At 45.4% G+C, this 22,815-nt stretch overlaps 1 protein-coding gene across 1 annotated transcript in view; it reads right to left on the bottom strand.

Moving 5' to 3' along the window:
* The window catches only part of LOC119456723 (A disintegrin and metalloproteinase with thrombospondin motifs 7-like), a 45,872-nt gene that overhangs the window by 15,743 nt on the left and 7,314 nt on the right, over nucleotides 1–22,815 (bottom strand). The window contains exons 2-8 of the mRNA XM_037718545.2: nucleotides 9,328–9,500; nucleotides 8,578–8,667; nucleotides 7,704–7,827; nucleotides 6,733–6,819; nucleotides 4,289–4,401; nucleotides 3,658–3,735; nucleotides 200–333 (exon numbers count right to left, since the gene is read on the bottom strand). Of these exons, the coding sequence (XP_037574473.1) occupies nucleotides 200–333; nucleotides 3,658–3,735; nucleotides 4,289–4,401; nucleotides 6,733–6,819; nucleotides 7,704–7,827; nucleotides 8,578–8,667; nucleotides 9,328–9,500 (799 nt within the window). The remainder of the gene's footprint in view (nucleotides 1–199; nucleotides 334–3,657; nucleotides 3,736–4,288; nucleotides 4,402–6,732; nucleotides 6,820–7,703; nucleotides 7,828–8,577; nucleotides 8,668–9,327; nucleotides 9,501–22,815) is intronic.

The raw sequence follows: 22,815 nt of genomic DNA, 5'->3' as shown, positions 1-22,815 counted from the left end.
TGTAAAGTGGAGCAGGAAAGGGCTCCTGAGGAACCTACTAAATTTCGTTACTTTTGTGACGGCGGAAGTTCTGTGTTTATAAATGCAGTATTTATGGTTACCAAGTGCAGGACTTTGCTTCTGTGAGCTTCGTTTGTGTTATGCTTTGCGCCCCGAAAGTTATGACAAAAACGACAAAGTAGCTTTAAGTCTCTCTTACCTCGTGAATAATACAATGATATCGTCGTTGTTGAATTTGTCGTTGCGTGTGAAGGCAGAGAATTCGTGCAGTGTGCTGTCAAGCATGGTACTGTCATCACCGTTCCACTTCTGAATAAAAGTTTCTTTTTCTTTCTGCAAGAATAGGGCAAACAAGCAAATTTTATTGGAATTCAGAGAGTATATTTTCGCCCCCCGCATTTGCTTCTGCTGCTTTCAAGCCCAATTAAATCCGGTGCGAAAATTGCACTACGTTTCACAGTTTTGAAATAATTTCTGCGCAAGGATATGCTATGTTTTCAATCAGATCATTCACATACATAGTTTGACGTGCTTTGAGGTTCTGTACGTTAAAGGGACCCTTCGATGCTTCTTGCTGTGGTGCTGACTTCGCTCTTCCGATTGTTTTTATTCATCTACAAAGGACACACCCAAAACGTACAGAAATCTCAACTCCACTTAATTAAGTTGTTGGAGGGAATCGTCGCCAATAAATAACCAAAAAGAACTGAAGAAGACGCACACACAGGTAGGCGAGACGAACATGAGCGCTTGTGTTTTTCCTCCCTAGCTGCGTATGCGTCTTTTTATCTCTCTTTTTGTGCGCTAAATCTCCTCAACAGCTGTGCAAGACCAACTAGTCGAACATTTAGTCATTCTTAAAATCCACTCTGTCTGCGTCAGCTAAAATAAATCTAATAAATACATATAAAAAACGCACGTATACGAAAACTTGCTCTTAACTGACGTACCAGAAACCTCTCCGCTCTCACCTTGGTGCAGACGTAAAAGAAGGGAAGACCGTATGAACACTACTTTCTTGCATAGTATAGTCCATACGCAAATGCATCGTGGTACGGACGGTGCCGCGAACAATGCCACCAGTGGTATGAATTCTGCCCGTGGTCTATAAAACAAACTAAACTCAGGAGAAGGGTACGTAGCGCTAACAACGTTATCGGACCGATTTAGGCAGTTTGCATTTCCTAAGTAACTTGTTTCACCTAATTCCCGATGGCGGTGGCCGCAATTCAATGGGGGCGGAGCAAACACGCTTGTTTAGTTAGATTTAGGTGGATATTAAAGAACCTCGATGCTCAAAATTAATCCGAGGCACTCCACTACGGCGTCTCTCGAAGCACCACTGTTGGTTCGGTTCGTTAATTAAATCCCATAAGTGAACCATAAGACGATCAATGTTAAAAACATGACTATCGGCAGAACTGATTGCGTTACTACGAAATGAAGGCGCGCGACAGAGACCGTGGAAAGAGTTTAAATAAAAAAAATGCAGCATCGTCTAGTCTCAGCTAACCAAAATCTGTCTGTATAGCAATACTAGCCGCTCCATCTCTCGGCGCTTCCACGTAGAGCAACATATCACCACCTCGCTACTTCCAGTGTAGCACAGGCTTATCGTATTGCAGTCAGGCTGCCATTGTTTTTCTGGCTGTGATCTTTTATCATCGGTTTGCCACGATGTAATATATCTTGTGCACTTCACATTTTGCAATGTGAACGCATTTCTTGTACTGTGAGATAATTGTTTTAAGCACCCTGTAGTTGATATCTTATCAAGCAAAGTTTATATATCAATCATAAGTAACATTTAAAACCTAAGTGCTACTGTTCAACTCTTTTCATAACAAAACAGAGTAGAGCACATGTTTTTAATGTTTGTTGTTTGTATGAACGAAAATGCATGTTGCAATAAATGATGCTCGAATATTCGCAAAATAAACCATGTAGGGTTCAACACTTTGATAACGAAGCCCATAGTTATACAGGCCACTTCGTTGTAAATATCAGACACCGTACCGCTCCCATTAAAGCAGTTTCAGCGCTTCCAGAAAATAAAAAAAGAAGGAGAAAAAGGCAAGTCAACAACGTTTCACATTGAAGAAAGACGAGATCTTCTTGGGCTCATTAGTGTACCATGTGTCTTGTTGTGTAGACTGCACTGCCTTCGGTATAGGCACGCATTTCTAGACTGGACAATCTCCGGGATTGGTCCACAGTGTTGTTTTTTGTTGAGTAAATTGCCACAGTTCCGGTTCCGGTTCTAGGCACGCGAAGTTCAAACGAGCGCATTTACGTTTAATTTCAGCATTCTTGCGCTAATTACTCATTATAACTGTTCCGCACGCAGCCCTACGCTAACTTGTCCCGCCTTTTACGTTTTACAGTGAAGCTGTTAGCCTGTACTTGGTCGGCAATTTTTGGGTCCGCGTCCGTGAGCAAAAATGTGGGCCCATTCTAACAGCAGGGCAGGGCCAGGAGCAGTGGGATGTATACCCCCGTAAGCCAGAGTCTCCAAGCAGTCAGCAAAGTGAAGCGAACAAAGAATATATTCTTTGGAATCACGCATAAAACATACAGAACAGCTTACGTTTCAATAAAGAACAAGCACAAAACAATCATCCGAACCAAATAATTCATAATAAGGCGCTTCTGATAACAATGCGAAGCACGTAGCGCTCTCCGCAAACCTTTCCCAGTAAATGTTACGGTTGCGCAAGCTGCCGCGCCGGCGGCAGCTTGCGTGCCGTCAGCTTGAGTGACGTCCATAGCTTTTCGTGCATAAAAGAACCAGCCTCGCAACTGATTTCAACGCAGTTGCAGCACCGCTATATATGGGCGGCGGCGTGCTGTCCAAATTACCATTACAACCATTACTACCATTACTGTAAATTACCATTACTACCATTACTCTAAATTACCATTACTACCATTACTCTAAAGCAGTAAAGCATTGCATACCCCCCTTAGCAGTTGTAGTGGGGGTTTGCAACAGCTTCGCTGGACGTCGACTTTCGCATATCCGGGATGGCGAGTGAATATTTTTCTAGGTCTACTACAAGGGGTGAAATCACCTTAGTTTGACAAAAGTGGTCCGAAAGTGGCGGCCACATACTCAAATTCCAGGAAGCTCTAATCGATTTGAAGTCGCCAAAGAATAGCTTATCTTCAATAAACACTTTGTTTAACGTGCGTTGAATGGACACTCAGTGAACGAAGACACTAATTTCCTTCAGCACACATCCTCAGATGGAATCTGCGGTGACGGACGACCTTAAGTAATCGAAGTTTACGCACTTATGCTCCCAGGTGTCACGCGGTGAAACCTGGGAGCGATGCAAGAGACATCAGCAGAGCGTCGTATTCCACCATTGCCACAAATTTCGCAACATTTCTTAAGTGCGTAAGTACGCTAGGTGCCTTCGCTGTAAAGCAACAATTAAGTTAGCCGTCGGGGACGCCTAAGTTCGTTCGTTGCTCAGGCAAATTCGCTGTAGCAACTTTCGCTAGTAGAATCGTTTACAATGCACACGAAATACAGTTATTCGGCCGGGGCGCATGAAATCCTTAATTGTACAAGTAACTTCGTTGTTGTGCACCGTCATATATTGCGTTACATTCTTCACGCAGGCCTTTTGATAGTTTGAAAAGCTTGCTTACCGAGTAAATGATAATTCGCGTGATCACGACCTGGAGCTTTATTATGTTGGCCTGCAAGGTCTGGAACTTCATGTTCGCCTACAATGAGAAAGAAACGATATCGTTTATTTCTTTTCGCAAACAAGCACAAAAGCTTGTCGAAAGGCATATAGTGATGTCAGTGTATCTAACAGCATCCGCTTATCGCGATAGCTTTGCGGAATCATGGAATGTCCCTGTGATGGTATTTTCTCCTACGTCAATGGTATAAGTGATCGCTTTCAATCCTAGTTTTTTTTTTTTTTTTGCTCCAGAGCCAGCCTGCTTGCAGAATTTTGCTGAAAACTTATGGTAAATTGATACTTTGTTAACCACTGAGAAATGTGCACATGGGACGAGAAGCCCCTTGTTAGGTTATAATGTGCAATATTGACTTATGCCATATGACGCCAACAGACAAGGTGTTATCTGTTGATTTAATATCGTTCTGACTAACGAACATTAAACCCCTTGGTACTACTTCGCGTTCATTGACTTATGCAAAGTGTACGGCGAAAAATTAAGAGGCATGATATCTTGTGAGTAGGTTTAGCTTTACAAGCGTGTTGCGTAGAATACTGAATTATTGTTCTGCGCAAATAATATAACTCACGAATGCTATGAGGACAGCAAGGTATCGCACAAGTTTATTCTTTCTTCCGCTGAAGGAGTTCCAGAATGACGAGTCAACAGCAATGCACGTTTCACAGGTGACCTCTAGAGGGTCTGCAATATTAAATCAAGGAGCAAAAAGTTAGAAAGAAAGAACACTTATTCTGAATGAAAATATAATCACGCCAAGCATTATCAGGATTGGTACTTCGGTTTCATTGTGTGATTTTATTTTGACCGACAACGTAGTGCCAGTGAACGACACTGTTCTACTTAATTAAACAATAATCATGACACAAGATTTGCCTTCATAATGTCGGCTCAAATGTTTCTCTAAAGCATGAAGGCCTCTTAATAAGTAGCGCATGATGTTCAACCGCCTTGATTTTTCCAAGTTTCTTATATTTGGGCTACAGCATTTCTGGGCAACTGAGTAGGGGCTACCATATTTTTGGGCTTAACCAGCACGAGCCTTCGACCGACAAAATAGTGCCAGTTAGCGTTTCTCTGTATTGTGTAATAATACAATACATTGCAACGTAAAATTTGTGCATACAATGTCGGCTTAAAGTTATCTCTAAAGCACACCGACCTCTTAATAGCGCAGAGTAGCATGCGAACACGATTGCAAAGAAGCCGGTCTTAGTCGTCTTGTCTTCGGCGTCAGGGCGCGCACCGGGTCCATATTCCACGCATATTTTTATTTTCTTAAGTTTCTTATATTTCGTCAAACCAATTCTTGGACTACTGTGTAAGTGCCAGTGGGCATGTGACACCTTTCGGCCAATCCTCCTGAATGAGCAAGTGCAAATCTCACACTAGGGGTACAAAATGCTTAAATATATTCTGATATATTTCCGTCTCTATGCCATATATACACATCTCATCGCCACTATTCCCTCGGCAAGCATCATAAATTACCATTATAAATTCACATATCACAGCAAACTGAACAAAGTGTAATGAACAATCATGTTTTTACTCTCTCTATCGTTATCAGTAATCTGAAAAAAAAAAAGCGCGTCATTGAGCGCGTTTTTCTTTGGGGCACTAATGAAAGTGTTGAGTTTTATAATGAAATTGTTGAAAACTTGTCACCACCGTCACACATCACATGTTTTCATAACGAGGAAGAAAGGGAGGACTTCAGGGAAAAAAATGTCACAGTTTCGCCCTAAGGGCGAAGCAATGAATGCGATAGCAACACAGCAATGTCATACGAAGTAAAGTGAGCGGCTTTGGTAGCAATATGAATTGTAGTAAACATGAGCTGATTAAGTAAGCAGGTGTGCTGCGGCGTAAGTAGACCGACATGAAGAGACCGACATGAAGAGACTCCATGAACACGAGAAGGCGCGTGTGAAACGGTGGTGTTGATGAGAAGCGCTTCCCGTGGACAGCGCATGCGAAGGGACACACCTGTAGCGCTGCACTGCCGATCGGGGCAGCATTGCATGTGTAGCGTGCGGTGTAAAATGTGGCCCGACTATTACTAACTGAATGAACAAGCGTGGTGTGAGCGCGTACAAACAAACATGAATAGATCACACTGAATGACTGCAGACAACGACTGTCAAAACGCTGGCAGAAAGCACATACGCCGCAGCGGGCGAAGATACGTGCGGTCTATCGCTTCAACGGAAACTGAGAGGCGGATGCACAGCGCATAAAGGCCAGAGCCGTGTGGAGATAAGAGACGGTGCAGGCGAGCGACGAGCGCGGTTGTTGGCAGAGTAGAAGTGCCCCACCCCCGCTCTCTCTCCGGCGCTGGCTTCCCGCTTCCTTGCTTGCGCGTGGCAGATTGAGTCCGTTCGCTCTCCTTCGCTCTCCGTCATAGCGCACGTCCTCGCATGCTTCCGCTCGGGCATACGGTGCGCGGCGAAGATTTTATCTATACGGAACCTCACGGCGACGGCGACGCCGACGGCAGAAATCCGGTTGAAGTGTCCATATAATTGCTATCGCAATAAAACGGCTTAAGCTGACCACATTTCGTAACGACGACATCGATAGAAATTTGGGAAGTGAGATAAATAAACGCGTGAACATCAAGAAGGACGTTGATGAAGACGCACCGCTTCTTGTTTATAAGCCGTGCATTATGTAAAAGAAGAGCTTGTGGCTTTTGATATTCCCCATATTAAGATGGTGTATCACATGCGGATGTATTTTTATCTTTTTTATGTCAGTAATGGGGATTTGTGTTAGATTTATTTCATTGTTCTTCTGGGAATTCCTAGGAAATCTTCACTGTAATAAACTGAGCGCCGGAGATCCATGCTAGCTTTGCTAGCTCTTAAGTGTGCTACTGTCTTTGAACAAAACAGACATAGCTAGATATTGTTTTTTACTGTTCATTCTGATTGTCTCGGTGGCCCGTCATCCTTGTTCAGACAGGTAATAAAATTTCTGTGAAGCCTTTGCTCAGAGGCATTATAGACTTACATGTGCTATTTCCCGACCTCGATTCGGGCTTTTTGTTTAAGTATTCTTTTGAAGTGTCAATGTAGGTGTCAACTGGTGGATTAGTGCCTGCGGAATATTGAAAGGAAAATCCATAATGTGATATGAGTTATTTAGTGGCAAACATTCAGCTGTGTAGCACATATCATATTTAGGTCCATATAGGTTGAGATACTGAATGGGTAAAAGGCTGGCTGCACCTCGAAGTTGAGCCAAGCTAACGCACTGCTGCAACGTAAGGCAGGTATGCGTTATGTTTTGTTTGTAAACCAGACTTGACTGCACCTGGGAAATCTGACCACGACTTTAACTATTGTCAAAATGTATTTTTTGCCTTTTCTCCTCTGCAGTACATGTTTTAGAATAAATAAGAACCGAACTTTCCAAAAGGGCATGCTGTTCGCTCATTCGCGATAGATCTTAACGTGTGAAAACCCGGCATTGCCTCAGAGAAACCGCCGAGGGTTGAGCCGAGCGACTATCGTCAACATACGAATCTCTTAAATTAATTTCAATAGCACCGCATTTAGGATTTGTAATGTGTTTATTGAGAGTAAAAGTCAGATGACTGAATCTTAAACTTCGCTTGTCTCCATTTACTTTCTGGATACGTCTTTACAACACTCCCTAGATGTCACTATAGTTGCTACAATAATAGCTATCGCTGTCACTGTATCGCACTCAGGGTAAAACTTCGATATTTCCTTTAACCTCTATGTCTGGGCTCAGCAGCATTGGACGAGTGATCACAGTGACTGATCACCGATTACGCAGATAATTGTACATCGAATTAAAACTCAGTGACATGTTAGCACATTCTGGGCGAAAAAAATGATATTTTTGATTGATATTATAATAACATTTTCAACAAGCTATGACCAGGCAGTGGCAACAACATCAAGCTCTTTGATGATGAGAAAGGAATGACTAGAAAGAAAAGGTGAAAGACTAACCTTCATAATGGACATCAGCATTGCTTGCAGCAAGAGGCAGTATATCGTGGCTTACTGCATCTCCCTCATCGAATGTGTTGATGACTGAAGGCTGTATGCGCTCTGTCGGACTGAGTATTCCGACCTTCGCATCCCGAGAAAGAACACGGTGATTGAAACTTGAAATTTAAGTCTCTTATGCACGAAGCAGGTTAAGAAAACCTTATATATGTAGTGGCACATACACTTTGGTCGAGCAGGAAAGGACAAAATTAATTGGCTGCTTTTAGCACAGCGCTCTTTTAAGCTTCTCTTTAAGGTAGGATGAAAACGTAATTAAAGGAACAGGTGGTAGCAACGCATCTGTCGCTAGAGAAATTGCTTTGTGATTTGCACTCAGAAATAAATTTTGTGGTAAGCTTCCGGTGGCCTTTTCAGAGAACTCTGATGTATGAAAAGAACACTTTTGTTTGCTGTGCCTGCGAGAAGTGGATATATTATTTTAGGTACATCGAGTTCTCTTCGAGAAAAGCTGAGGTTGGTCATCAGACGCCATTTCAGCGTTTGCTGAGGTTGTCGGATATACCTTATGGTAAGGTATACCAAGAGATAATTGTTAATACCACGCTGGTTTGGCAATTTGAAGTCTGTCAATTTTTTTTCAAGCAGCGGCAGCCGTGCAGTCATGATAACAGCCGTGTCCTCTGATACTCTTTTGGCTAGTACCTTCATTTTTACGTTGTCTTCTATTTTTATTTCGCATTATGCCTGTCGAGAATGCACATAAATAGGCAGCGATCAAAAAACTGCACACATTTATTAGTTTCAAATTGCACACGCTTCCAAATGCAACGTCTGATTTCCCGTGCACACTTGGAAGGACTTTCGTACATACCAGCCTAAGTCTCGGCCTATTCGTCACGAGGACAGCAGAACGTGCTTTAGGGTCGTGATAGAGCTCTTGTTCCAGTCTTGAGCCATTCATCTGCAGAAGGAATCATTGTTAACCTACGCCAACGGATGAAGAGCATCAAAACACATTCTAAGGTTGATGTGATGAGACACTTATGGCAATTGCACTAAACATTTATATGTTTATCTTTGTGTTCTATTCGCACAAATGAACTCTTTAGACTGTCCAATTCAGAGCAGAGTAGTACAGTTTATTCTTTTTAGAATAAGCTGTTATCTAGAGTTTACAGCAATTGACCCCACTCCACAAGTTTATGGCATGGTGCCGTAGGCTTGTTTTAATCTGTGCATATTTATAGTTGGGAAGAGTCCGCGCACTAAATTATTTCAGTTGTAAAACAATTTCGGTTTGTCTAATAAATGTTTTGATCAGTTATACTATTCAATTTAGATATTCAAACGAAGCGCACTCTGTAAAGACTAAGGGAGCATAACCGCCCTATGTTAGTTCATGTATGGAAGTTGATAAAGTAGTGTTGCGGCTTTTATCTACCACCCATGAATTGTTTTAATACAAGAATCAATTATCTGGCTAACACAGGGAATTCGAATTTAAGGAGGAAATAAAGAGGGAAAGCCAGAGAGGCCATTTAAAATTAAATAAAATTGAAATTCAAATTTAAAGTCATTCTTATACTCATACAGAAAATTTTTTTGAAAAGAAATTACTTACGTAGTGAAGAACCTCCTTGTCATTTTCAAACGTTGTCACTTCCAACCTCTCGCGTAGCACAGATGCTTTGGTTAGAGTCAGCGTCCGACCGGAACTAATGGAGACTATTAGCTCACCGCTGTCACTTCGTTCTTGGATGACTCGAGGGAAAACAACGGCTCTCGTTGGAGCTCCTGTGAAAAGGCAGTCGAGTTTTGGGCACCGCTAGTTATCTATATCAATCCCATCTCCACATTGTTTTTTTTCTGTCTACAAGAACTGCTAGCTTAACCGAAATTAACCTAAACTCGGTGTAACTACGACACTGTAAGGAATGTAAAAACAGTAGTCACGAATATGTACGGAGTTGAAAAGTAGAAAAAGAAAAACAAACCTTAAATACTCTTTAAAGGTGAAGTTCCTGCCTGATGCTTGCTGTTGTACAGGAACAAACACAAAGGGTGTACGACCGTCAATGAACGGGAGTTCCGTTCATACAAACCTAAGAATAGCAGCTTCCCATATTTCAAGTCAAAAGTCTAGTTACATTTCAAAAGTTCCCTTTCAAAAGTCATAAATACACACCTTATGCCTAAAGATTACATATATGCCTTGTGCATAAAAAATTAGAGGCTAGCCAAGGCTGTCAGATAATAGAACGGGCGCATATCAACAATTTGCTGTACCCATCTGGTATAAGAGATGTTTGTGCGCTCTTCTTAAATCATATGCGCAATGCGAAATAGGCTCACAAGCCATTTACGTACATATGCAAAATAAGCGAATGGCGTAATAATAACCTTCGTACTTCAGATTTCGTAAACAAGCACTAAATTTGAGGCAACTGTTATGATTAAAGTTTCCCGTAGCTCGGTTTTAACATTGAATGCTAATTGAAAGCATCGGTTGCGATAGCAAATTATGGACAGCTATACGAAGTAACGATAGTAGTTTTATCGCCATAGAAACTTTTAAGCAAATGCATATTCACTAAATTAAGAAGCATGGTGTGAAGCGCGCACGAGCAAACATGAACACATCTCACTGGATGACCGCGGAAACTCGCTGTCAAAACGATGGAGTGAGGAATCACGGCAGCAGCAAGCAGCGAGCGAATTGACCATCGTGCTGCGTCTCGCATCAACGCGAACTAAGTCGCGAAAATACTGCGCACGGCGGACTGTTTTCCCATAGCAGACGGTTTTTAAATACAGCGGCCCGGGCAGGTGCGCGCGGCCGCCGGGACCGCTAGGAGTAGAACGCGGTCTAAGCTAAGGTCCAAGCAGGTCTAACCAAACGCGAAAGAACGGTTCAGAGACACGACGATAAGTTGAAGGCGACCAGCAGGGTGCAGAGGTTGCCTTTCACAAGAAGTGACCTAGCTTCTGACGAATCGGTATAGACCAGGCCAAAAGGAGCGGCACCGGACGCCATCGTACGTGCCAGAGGCCCTCGAGGTAACCAGCGATGAGTACATCGTGTAACTGAGAGAGAATGGTGGCACGCAGATGGCGGGGAACGACAAAGAGCAGCTCAGGGACCACTAGGGTGCATACTGCGCCGATATGAAGTGCCGTCCTGCAGGAGAAACATTCGTAAGGAGGGGTCGGACATCGCAGATGCGATCTTGCCCATGACGTCATGTATATAGAGGTCGTGGCGCTGCTCTGTGGCGAGGTCAGCGAAATCAGATAGCGAGAGACTAGAAGCAGGAGTGTCGGTCGCAAAAACATCTGGAAGGTCAACAGGACGGCGTCACAGACAGTCGGCATCGTGGTGTAAACGATCGAACTTGTAGGCCACTGGTGTACGGGTATTCCTGAAGTGGCGGCGCCTAGCGACCGAGGCGTCCTGTAGGGTCCTTTAGGGAAGAAAGCCAGCATAGCGCGTGGTGCTCTGCAGTGACTGTAAATGGCCGACCGTACAAGTAAGGGTGAAATTTCGCGACTGCCTAGACAAGTGCAAGGCACTCCCGCTCGGTGATAGGGTAGTTCCGTTCGCCTGCAGAAAGCAAGCGACTTGTGCATGCAATCCCACGGTCGTGCCTTAGCTGATGCTTAGACAAAATGGCGCCGATTCTATGACCATTGGCGTTAGTGTGGACTTCAGTAGGAGCAGACGATTCGAAGTGCGCCAAAATAGGTGGAGATGTCAACATAGAGATAAACTTCGAGAAGGCGGTTGCTTGATCTGAGCCCCAGGATAATGAACCATCGGCTTTCAGAAGCGCAGTGAGAGGTCGGGCGACTTCCGCAAAGTTGTGCACGAAGCGGCGGAAGTACGAACACAGACCCACGAAGCTCCGTACATTCTTGGCGCTCGTCGGCACGGGAAAATTCTGCACAGTCCAAACTTTTTCTGGGTTGGCGGACGAGTCAACAAGATGGCCAAGGGTTGTAAGTTGGCGGTGACTGAAGTGACACTTAGACGAATTAAGCTGGGGGCCGGCATTTCGAAATACAGAAAGAACTAACGAAAGGCACTCGAGGTGTGGCAAACGTAGAAGCGAATACGATGGCGTCATCTAGGTCAAGTGGTCCTAGATTGCGTCATCTAGGACCACTTGAGTCCGTGCAGAAGTGCGTCCATCATGCGTTTCGAATGCGGCAGGGGCATTACACAAACTGAAAGGCATGACTTTGAACTGGTATAGGCCGCCCAGCGTTACAAAGGCTGTCTTCTCGCGGTCCATGTCGTCTACAGTTATCTGCCAGTAGCCGGAACGAAGGTCCATGGAAGAAAAAAATGAAGGACGCTTAAGCTTTGTCTTTAAGAGTGAGACGCAATAGCGTTATCGCGCCCCGTTCGCATTGCATTTTTCTTTCAGTGGAAGCGCTCAAAATTCTAAATAGTAACAGCGACCGTCATCGCGGGACGATCCAAATTAACCCGCGCACTCCTCTCTCCCCGGCAACGAGGTAGCTCGACTTACTTGAGCCCGCCCAGCCGGGAACGAGAGGAGACCGCATGGTCAGCTACAAAGAAATAACCGATTACTTTGCCCGGTACCCACCAGCTCATTAACCAGGAAACAGGCGGTGGCCTGGCGCTGCAAACAAACATGTACCCAAACCCGGTGGCCTGCAGCAGATTCTATCCAGGGCAATTCAACGATCAATGCAAATTATGTAAATGTAGGGCGGATCTGCACATATTCTATGTTAGGCGGCTCCTTTCGAGGGCCGCAAAATTCAAAACCGGCAGCAGTGGGAGAGCTGCTCAGCTCAGACCAGCAAGACCAGGTCTGGGCCGTCCAGTTAGCCGAGGCAGCCGCTGAGACCCAGGGGATCTCGGCCGTCTGCTAGGCAGAGGGAGGCTGCGTCCGCCCTCCTGGCACCATAAAAGTTGTATTTCTCTCTCTCTCTCTCAGTGGAAGCGCTTCACTGCAACAAAAAACGAGGGAAAGCCAGCTTACCAAGACCAAGCTACAAGTCCCCTTAAAGTTGGCTTCGCATCTAAATAGAAGTGAATTGCTGGGAAGACGTCTTTCCGGGGGCAATATAAGTGGTCATATTAAAATGTGAAGGCCCTAGCATCTTTTGCTATTGTTTGCTATTGCCCCGACGAGCGCATGTGTACAAAACGCATTAGGCAGGCGCAGTCCCAGTTTGACCTGCCGAGAATACGAGCGCCATCTGGATATCATTTTCGCAAGTAAACTACCCGAGCGCGCTGCTGTAGGTCTGGTAGAAACGCTGGACATGGGGTTTGTGTTTGAGTTTCCTCGTAGCAGAATTATGTTTTCTCGTGCATTCAAATTACAATCCGACCGACGCCGAATGGTAAAGTCGTACTTTACCATTTTTCTGACGGATTTCACTGTTAGAAATTTAATTTTTGTGCACCAAAACCTTGCATCACGTGGAGGGCGTGCGCGGTCGGGGTGGTTGGGGATGATTTTCTCCGCCACGGACGTCGACATCCACGCCGATGTCGGCAGTCGAGGACGTCGTCGATGCTTTGGAGAGGGTAAACATCTGTTTTAGAGAGAGGTACGTTTTAATGGCAGAAAGCTAGAGAGGGCGGCCTGAGTGAAGTGCCTCTAGCTTGCTTTTAGTTACCTTGTTCAGGTGCCGGTAGTACACACAGAAACGCCAGGTGTCGTCCTTCTTTTATTGCGATAGCAATTATGTGGGCACTCAGCGCATTTCTGCCGCCGCCGTGGCCCTGAGGTTCCGTATGAATTCAAAGGGCGTTAAGGCCGTCGTCGTGCGCCCTAGGCTGTATGTACGAGTGAAAGCGTCGTATAGGGTAGCCGGCGATCGTGGCTCAATCTCGCCCGCGCGAAAGGGAGGAAAGCGGGCAGGAAGCGCCATCTTCTGTCACGCGCGAGGTACCCAACAGAGAGATTGTGGTTCTGAAGAGGAAGAGGCGCTTCCTCTTCACATTCAGGCGCTTCCTCTTCGCAACCACAATCTCTCTGTTGGGTACCTCGCGCGTTACAGAAGATGGCGCGCTTTCTGCAAGCTTTTCTCCCTTTCGCGGATTGCGAGGCATCGGGGGTAGGTGGAGGGGAGAGGCGGCATTCTACTCCGGCTGCAACATCGCATGTGTCGGCTGCACGTGGTCATGCGGCCGTATCTTGAGAGCGATCAGCGTTGGGGGCAGAGCCTAGGTGCGTCGGCGGCTCGTAGCTTTGTGCGTACTGTGTGTTCTCGGCGCTCAGTTTGCGTTGAAGCGATAGACAACACGAAGGTCACTTCGCTTGCTGCTGCTACCGCGTTTCCTGACGCCAGTGTTTTCAAAGCGAGTGTTTGCGGTCATCGAGTGTGATGTGTTCATATTTGCTGCGCGCGCTGACACCATGCTTGTTAATTTAGTTAACAAGCGAATGTTTACAAGTTCATAAGGTCGATAAAAGTATTATCCTTACTTCGTATGGCTCTCTGCTAATTTGTTATGGCAACGGATGCTTCGCCTTTCGGGCGAAACTGCGACATTTAACACTGGAGGTGTTTAAGCCGGGCGTAAGGTGTCTGCTGAATCCAAGAAACCCCCTCGCCGAGCGAGAGCGTTGCCTAGCAACCACCTCGCGGAGCGGCGTGTGCTTCGCCTCCTCCATGCCGTGCACATGTTGCCTTGACATCGGACGTTAAGGAGGGGAAGAAAAGCATGCGCGCGGCGCGCGCATGCTAGGGAAAGCGAAAGAAGAATTGAGAGAGAGAAAAAGAAAGAAATTGTAGCAGCACCAACGAGGCAACGCGCAGAGCTGCTGCCGACGCCGTTCGTATTTTCCCGTTTTCCCGCGTTCGCGCAGAACACCCATGGTGTCCGTGACTGCAGCAGGCGCATCTGGCGGCGTCTCGGCAGGTTTTGACCAGCCACTTCTTCTTTCTTCTTTTTTACGTGCCAAAACCAGTTCTGGTTATGAGCCGCGGCGTGGTGGAGGGCTCCGGATTAATTTTGACCACATGGGGTTCTTTAACGTACACTATAACGCAAGCGCACGGGCGTTTTTGGATTTCGCCTCCATGGAAATGCGGCCGCCGCGGCCGGGATTCGATCCCGCGACCTACTGCTCTACAGCGGAACACCTTAGCTAACTGAGTAACCGCGGCGGTCGACCAGCCCGCCCCGGCAAGTGTGGAGGTGCAGCTTGGCCATGACGTCACCGGGGAGATAAAGCTCGGAGCCGCGGCGTCTGCGGCATAACTCTCCTTGACTCTATGGCGAGTACATGTAGCCTTTACATGGGACGACCGAAGAAGATCCGGACACCCGAAGAAGAAGCCGCTCATCTTGAAGCGCGTCGCGCGGTCAAGCGAGAATATGCGCGTCGGCGGCGAGCCGATTCGGAATATCGTGCCTAGCAGCACTTAGCATTTACTAGTAAAACTTCGCCAAGTCTAGTAAAACCTAGAACAAGCTAGGTCGATCACCAGCTCCACTGTTTACTACAGCCTTCCACTTGTGCAACTTTTCAAGTAAGACTGCAGGGGACGCCCACGGACTGGAAGGTGGCTTAATTATTCCTAGAGAAAGCATCTTTTAGACTTCCATTTGAATCCCTCTTCACTCGTGCAAGGACAGCCGATATGGTCTCCGGTGAATCAGAAGGGTGTCGCCAGTGTCAATTATGTGTTTCGTAATGGAGGTCTGGCCTAAAGGGCGACCATTCAAGTCAAATATTTCGCTGAACGAGGCGAACAAACGACGTAACTGGTCGGCGTGTTGTGGCGCGAATTTAGGAGAGATCATGCTTGGGAAGTCGGGTAAGGCAGCTTGTGAAGAAGGCGAATAGAGGCTGTGAGACGACGTTGCAGTAGACAAGGCCAATAGGGGATAGTCCTCGCAAGATGACAGCGTGCCTAAGGCTATATCTTGCGGCAGAACGTAGCTGTATGGTCCGAAGTTTAAAAGGCGAAGGCACGTAGAATTGTTTGTAACACTGACGACAGTGCGAGGAAGTGGAATGTTATGGGTCAGGGGGACGTCCGAAAAAGGAGAGACGAAGTGATCGCCGTCAGGCACAAATGGAGTGGGCGAAAACTGGGCGCACGTCATAGCCTGTGGGGGGGGGGGGGGGTGTCGAATGTGCTTGGTAGAACACGATATGCAGGGAACTTCCTCAGGAGGGTCTGAAATGCAGGGCAGATCGAGCTAAACAAGTCTCGCGGAGCAGTCAATCAATGCTGAATGCGTTGGTAGAAAATTGAGACCCAAAATGACGTCGTTGGGGCATTATTCAAGAACACTGAAAATAACAGAGTTCTGAAGGCCGTCGACATTGACACGAGCAGCGCAGATTCTTATGACGGCTGGCGTTATTCCGTCGGTGACCCGCACAACACAGGAAACAGCAGGTGCGAGGACTTTAGTCAGGCGTCTACGAAGATGGTCACTCATGACAGAGATGTGCGCGCCGGTATCAATCAAAGCCGTTACAGGGACACCATCCGCATACACCCCAAGTAAATTTCTATCCGTCAGCAGGGTCAGCAGAACAATTGCAGTCCGGGTGGATGTAGCCGCGTCACCCTTCGGAGCTGCACCCGTGAGTTTTCCGTCGAGCTCCGGTACATGGGCGGCGGAGAACGGCGTATAGAAGCTGTGCGAGGCAGGGGGAGTCGAAGTGAAGGCGAATGACTCTGCCGATTAGGTGGCGAGACCTCAGTATGGTGGTATGGCTCTGTGGGTTTTTCCGTGGGCCGGGCGAAAACCTGGTGAGTGATGGTAAGGTTGGAACGCAGATCGAATTGAGGGCGTCCAGGTGCTGCGGCAGTGACGGGAAATATGGCCAACACGTTGGAAGTTGAAACAAATAGGTCTGACATCTGGCATTCGCCATTCTATTTCGTTACTAAAGGGCCGTGAGAGTACTGGTTCCGCGGAGCCGAGACAGTAGTAAAGGCTTCGGATCGGTTGACGAAGCGAACAGAGAGAACACCAAGGCTCGCCAGCTCTTCGCGAACGACAGGACTGGATGAGGCAAACCGTCAGTCGAAAATCATTAGGGACATACGTCTGGGACCTAACCGGCGATGCTGCCTCTATCTCTCGGTGAACGATTTCCACAATGCTCTCGGACAGTGGTCGGCTGAGGCGCGGAATGGTCTTCACCCGGTGATGTAGCGGCTGTATTTGGAAGACGGGTATAATCATCATCATCAGCCTATATTTTATGTCCACTGCAGGACGAAGGCCTCTCTCTGTGATCTCCAATTACCCCTCTCTTGCGCTAGCAGTATTCCAACTTGCGCCTGCAAATTCCTAACTTCATCATCCCATCTGGTTTTCTGCCGACCTCGACTGCGCTTCCCTTCTCTTGGTATCCATTCTGTAACCCTAATGGTCCACCGGTTATCCATCCTACGCATTACATGGCCTGCCCAGCTCCATTTCTTGCGCTTAATGTCAACTAGAATATCGGCTATCCCCGTTTGTTCTCTGATCCACACCGCTCTCTTCCTGTCTCTTAACGTTAGTCCTAATATTTTTCGTTCCATCGCTCTTTGTGTGGTCCTTAACTTGTTCTTGAGCTTCTTTGTTAACCTCCAAGTTTCTGCCCCATATGTTAGCGCCGGTAGAATGCAATGATTGTACACTTTTCTTTTCAGCGATAGTGGTAAGCTCCCAGTCAAGATTTGGTAATGCCTGCCGTATGCACTCCAACCCAATTTTATTCTTCTGTAAATTTCTTTCTCGTGATCAGGGTCCGCTGTAAGTAATTGACCTAGGTAAACGTACTTCTTTACAGACTCTAGAGGCTGACTGGCGATCCTGAATTCTCGTTCCCTTGCCAGGCTATTGAACATTATCTTTGTCTTCTGCATATTCATCTTCAACCCAATTCTTACACTTTCCCGATTAAGGTCATCAATCATTTGCTGTAATTCGTCGCCATTGTTGCTGAATAAGACAGTGTCATCTGCAAACCGAAGGTTGCTGAGATATTCGCCGTTGATCCTCACTCCTAAGCCTTCCCAGTCTAAGAGCTTGAATACTTCTTCTAAGCATGCAGTGAATAGCATTGGAGAGATTGTGTCTCCTTGCCTGACCCCTTTCTTGATAGGAAACTTTCTACTTTTCTTGTGGAGAATCAAGGCAGCTGTGCAATCCTTGTAGATGTTGGTTAAGATATTCACGTATGCCTCCTGTACTCCTTGATTACGCAATGCCTCTATGACTGCTGGTATCTCTACTGAATCAAATGCCTTTTCATAATCTATGAAAGCCATATAGAGAGGTTGATTGTACTCCGCAGATTTCTCGATTACCTGATTGATGACATGGATATGATCCATCGTAGAATATCCCTTCCTGAAGCCAGCCTGTCCTCTTGGTTGGCTGAAGTGAAGTGTTGCCCTGATTCTATTGGAAATTATCTTGGTGAATATTTTATACAATACTGAAAGCAATCTAATGGGTCTATAATTCTTTAATGTCTCCCTTCTTATGGATAAGTATAATGTTGACATTCTTCCAGCTCTCTGGTACACTTGAAGTTGTGAGGCATTGCGTATAAAGGGCCGCAAGCTTTTCAAGCATGATATCTCCTCCATCTTTGATTAAATCTACTGTTATTCCATCTTCTCCAGCAGCTTTTCCCCTGGTCATATCTTTCAAGGCCCTTCTAACTTCATCGCTAGTTATAGAAGGAGCCTCTGTATCCGGTTCATCACTATTTCGAATGAAAGTAGCTTGGACTGTTCTGGGAACTGTGCAGGTCAGTATAGAATTCTTCCGCTGCTTTTACTATGTCATCGAAATTGCTGATGATATTTCCATGCTCATCTTTCAGTGCATACATCTTGCCTTGTCCTATGCCAAGCTTTCTTCTTATTGATTTAATGCTGCATCCATATTTTACGGCTTCCTCAATCTTTCCCACGTTATAATTTCGAATATCCCTTACTTTCTTCTTGTTGATAAGTTTTGACAGTTCAGCGAATTCTATCTGATCTATTGAGTTTGACACTTTCATGTATTGTCGTTTCTTTATTAGGTCCTTTGTTTCTTGGGAGAGCTTACCTACTGGTTTCCTTGGTGCCTTACCTCCCAATTCAAGTGCTGCTTCTGAGATCAACCTAGTTACGGTTGCATTCATTACCTCTATGTTGTCTTTATCTTCATTTGCTAAAGGGGCATATTTGTTTGCGAGCACCAGCCTGAATTGGTCTGCCTTTTGCCCTTCCTGCCTCTAGGTTGGCCTGTTTTCCTATTGACTAATTTCACTCTTTCTCTCTTAAAATTGAGAGAAATCCTAGACGTCACTAACCTATGGTCACTGCACTTTACCTTACCTAACACTTCTACATCCTGCACTATGCTTGGATCGGCAGAGAGTATGAAATCTATTTCATTCCTTGTTTCTACATTAGGGCTTTTCCAGGTCCACTTCCTGTTGCTGCGCTTCCTGAAGAAGGTATTCATTATTCGGAGCTTATTCCTTTCCGCGAATTCTACTAACATCTCCCCTCTTGCTATTCCTAGAATCGATGCCGTAGTTGCCAATTGCTTGCTTTTTCCCACTTCCTGCTTTTTTCCCACTTTTGCATTGAAGTCGCCCATGACTACACTATACTGAGTTTGCACCTTTCTCATTGCTAATTCAACATCTTCATAAAACTTCTATTTGTTCATCATCGTGACTAGAGGTTGGGGCGTAGGCTTGTACAACCTTCATTTTGTACCTTCTATTCAGCTTTATTACGACGACTGCTACCCTCTCATTAATGCTGTAGAATTCATCAATGTTGCCCGCTATGTTGTTATGAAGTAGAAATCCTACCCCGGATTCTCTCTTATCTGGAAGACCTCTGTAGCAGAGGACGTGGCCGTTAGTCAGCACTGTATAAGCCTCACCAGTTCTTCTAACCTCACTAAGGCCAGTAATATCCCAGGCAATGCCTGATAATTCTTCAAATAGTCCTGCTAAACTAGCTTCACTAGAGAGGGTGCGCGTGTTGAACGTTGCCAGGTTCAGTTTCCAGTGGGCGGCCAGTCCGGACCCAGAGATTCTTAGCACCCTCTGCCGCGTAGCAGCTCTGACCGCCGCCTTGGTCAGGTGCTCCGCAGCCACTGGGGACTGAGGGCCATGGGTTAATTGTCGGAGTCATGAGGGAGGTAGCGGCAGAATACTGCACCAGGGAGGCCAATTCCTGTTCTGGTGAGGGAGTGACTTTGATGAAGCTTAGTGGGCCTTCCTAGTTTGGTTGCACCTGAACTAGTATAGCCCCACTAGCTCTCGGCCATATTTTTTTTCTTGCCGGTGTCAGGCACCACTCCATGCCTGAAAATGTGGTGGACTGGAGTAGGATTCAAACTTACGACCTTCAGATTTGAAGCCGGGTATTCTACTTCTGCTCCACGCCACGGGTATACTGGTGCACAATTGGACGGCCTTTAGTTTCGCCGAAATCACGGCATTCACTTCTGATGTCGTCGATGCTTGTGAAGTTCATGTACACGAGAAGGTTAAATGCATCGTCTGCTATGCCCTTCAGTAACACGGTTTACCTTTACTTCTTGCGGCATTCATTTGTTCAACTTTCGGCAAAGGGCAAGAACGCCCTGAATATTCGTCACGTATGACTCGGTTGACGTCTGCGCGCGAGTCCCAAGTTCCTTGTTCGCGGCTCGTTGTCGTCCAACTGTCCTCCCGAAAAGGCCACAGAGCTTTTTCTTGCATTGCTCCCAACTTGTTAGCTCCTTTTCATTTCTCTGAAACAAGAGCCTTGCCATGCCATTTAAGCAGAGTATCAAGTTGGCTAACTTAAGGGTCTGATCCCACCTGTTATTTTCGCTGACACGTTCGTGCATCCGGAACCAATCTTTGACGTCAAGTTTGCCGGCACCCGTAAACGTATCAAGGTCGCGGGACTGAGTCAAGATGCCGCTTGACAAAATCGTCATCGTCGTGGTCGCCGTTGTTGCAGCCTCTTCGTCGGTCGGCACGGTGGTAGCGGTCAGGCTTTGTCCACTTCGGAGTTCCGCCTTGCATTAGATGTACCCCGCGCTTCCACCAAAATATGGCACAGGGATAAATAAACCGGAAAATCTATTTACAGGTTATGTACAAAAGACAGTGCAGAGCAGGCATGGTATGGTATGGTATGGTATGGTATGGTATGGTATGGTATGGTATGCCTTATCTGATGGCGCATACCCACTGCGGGGGATTGGCCAAGATTTGGATGGAATTAGGCAATCTTTTTTAATACTAAAGTCGGTAAAGCTAACTGGAGAAAATGAAGAAAAATAAAACATTTAAGAATTCAAGAAAATCTATTTGAAGCACTTATAAATTTCTCCACGGCTGAGCAAATATCCCTGTGGCACTTTCCAAGAGAGGAGGCTCCTAAAGGAAGGATGTTAAGAATAGAAAAGCTTAAACCAAGCTGTGTAAATTTTGATTCTAGAATATTTTTCCTTAAAGAAGAAAAACGGCAGCAGAATATGAAAAAATGATCTATTGTTTCATCTTCTCCACAGAATGGGCACAGAGGGGAGGGCACCAGACTAGCCCTATGACGATAGAAGTTTAATATTGGTACCCGACAACGTAATCGGGTAAAGATGACTTCAGTTTTTCTGGTGTGAAAGGAATTTTTGGGCCAAGGGAATAGGAGGTGTCGATATTCTGAGAAATTAGCTACAGCTGGGTTCAAGAAGTCTTGAATAATTGAATATCTCCTGAATCTAGTAGAGCAGGCAAGTCCCTATCATCGTCGTCTTCAGCTTCATGCTTGTGCTCTGTTCCACCTTGCTTTCGGCGCCGTAAGAATATATACAGAACATCATGGAGATGGCAAGAGCGCAAATTCGTGTGGAGTGTCCATATTAGTGTAACTGCAATATTTTGGGTGTTGTTGTTGTTCCCTAATAACCGGGCGCAACCTACTCTGGTGGATCGGCCATGAATTGGACGGTGGAAGGGTTGAACATAATAATTAATACTTATTATGTTAATAATTACCAGTCCATTAAAGACTGGTAACTTGAACTTGTGGAAATTCAAATTTCTGTGATACAGATATAAACTCGATTGTATCTACATATGGCAATATACAAAATTTGAGTTACAAAAGAACAATGAAAGGGAAAATTTTAGCATTGAATTCGTTTCGTCTAACGTAAATAATTGCAGAGCGCATCACAAACGTTGTCGTGGATAAAACCTAGTTCGGTAGCAGAAAGGAGCAATTCAAGTCTCAAGTAACTCAACTTCATCCTGTTTCCTGTTTTGATGTTGTTTCTCAATATTTTTCTATATATAGCGTAGTTAGTATAGGTTGGGAAAATATAATCAGCGCTTTTTTGCCTCTAATCACCTTTTCCATGGAGTAAGAACCAGGAAGAATTCGGTATATATAAAAACAAACGCGTAAACGTTATTAATATGTCAGCAGGGTGACGTTCGACGATTCTGAGAACCGTAGAAGTGAACAAAGCACGACGGCTACGTAAGAAAAAAATATATACACGTCTGCGTAATGCACAGCTTTCCGATATGTCAGAAACAGAAAAAAGAACGATGCATGACGCGGCCTTTCTATTCATCTGCTAACAGCTGTTTAACTGTAGGAAAACTAAGACAAACGTTCTCATCTCTTGCTCGCAGACTGACTCCAGAAGTAGTAAAGTGAACGTGCCGGTTAGTTGGTTGAAAATTTTGAATTAGGGAGCAGCACGAAAGACGAGGACGTAGGAGAGGCACATAACAACACACGTAGTTTTTCTGTGCCTCTTCGGCTCCCTCATCTTTTGCCCTGTTCTCTAATTACAGAAGGAATTTGTGTTCCAGTTCTAGTTCCAGAAGGAACTTGTGAGCTGGTGTATTTATTTATTTATTTATTTATTTATTTATTTATTTATTTATTTATTTATTTATTTATTTATTTATTTATTTATTTATTTATTACTTCGATTATATTTGTTTATTTATATAAAGTACCGGGGACACAACAGCTGGCTGAGCAAGGAGGTCATAAAAATACAGACTAACAATACTAATTGTTAACACATTATTAAAATAAAGAAACTCGACAGCTTCGTTGTATGTTATGG

Source organism: Dermacentor silvarum, chromosome 6 (genome assembly GCF_013339745.2).
Source record: "Dermacentor silvarum isolate Dsil-2018 chromosome 6, BIME_Dsil_1.4, whole genome shotgun sequence".
Lineage (NCBI taxonomy): Eukaryota > Metazoa > Arthropoda > Arachnida > Ixodida > Ixodidae > Dermacentor > Dermacentor silvarum.
The sequence above is the reverse complement of the archived record's forward strand: the minus strand, read 5'-3'. Positions and strand labels throughout refer to the sequence as shown.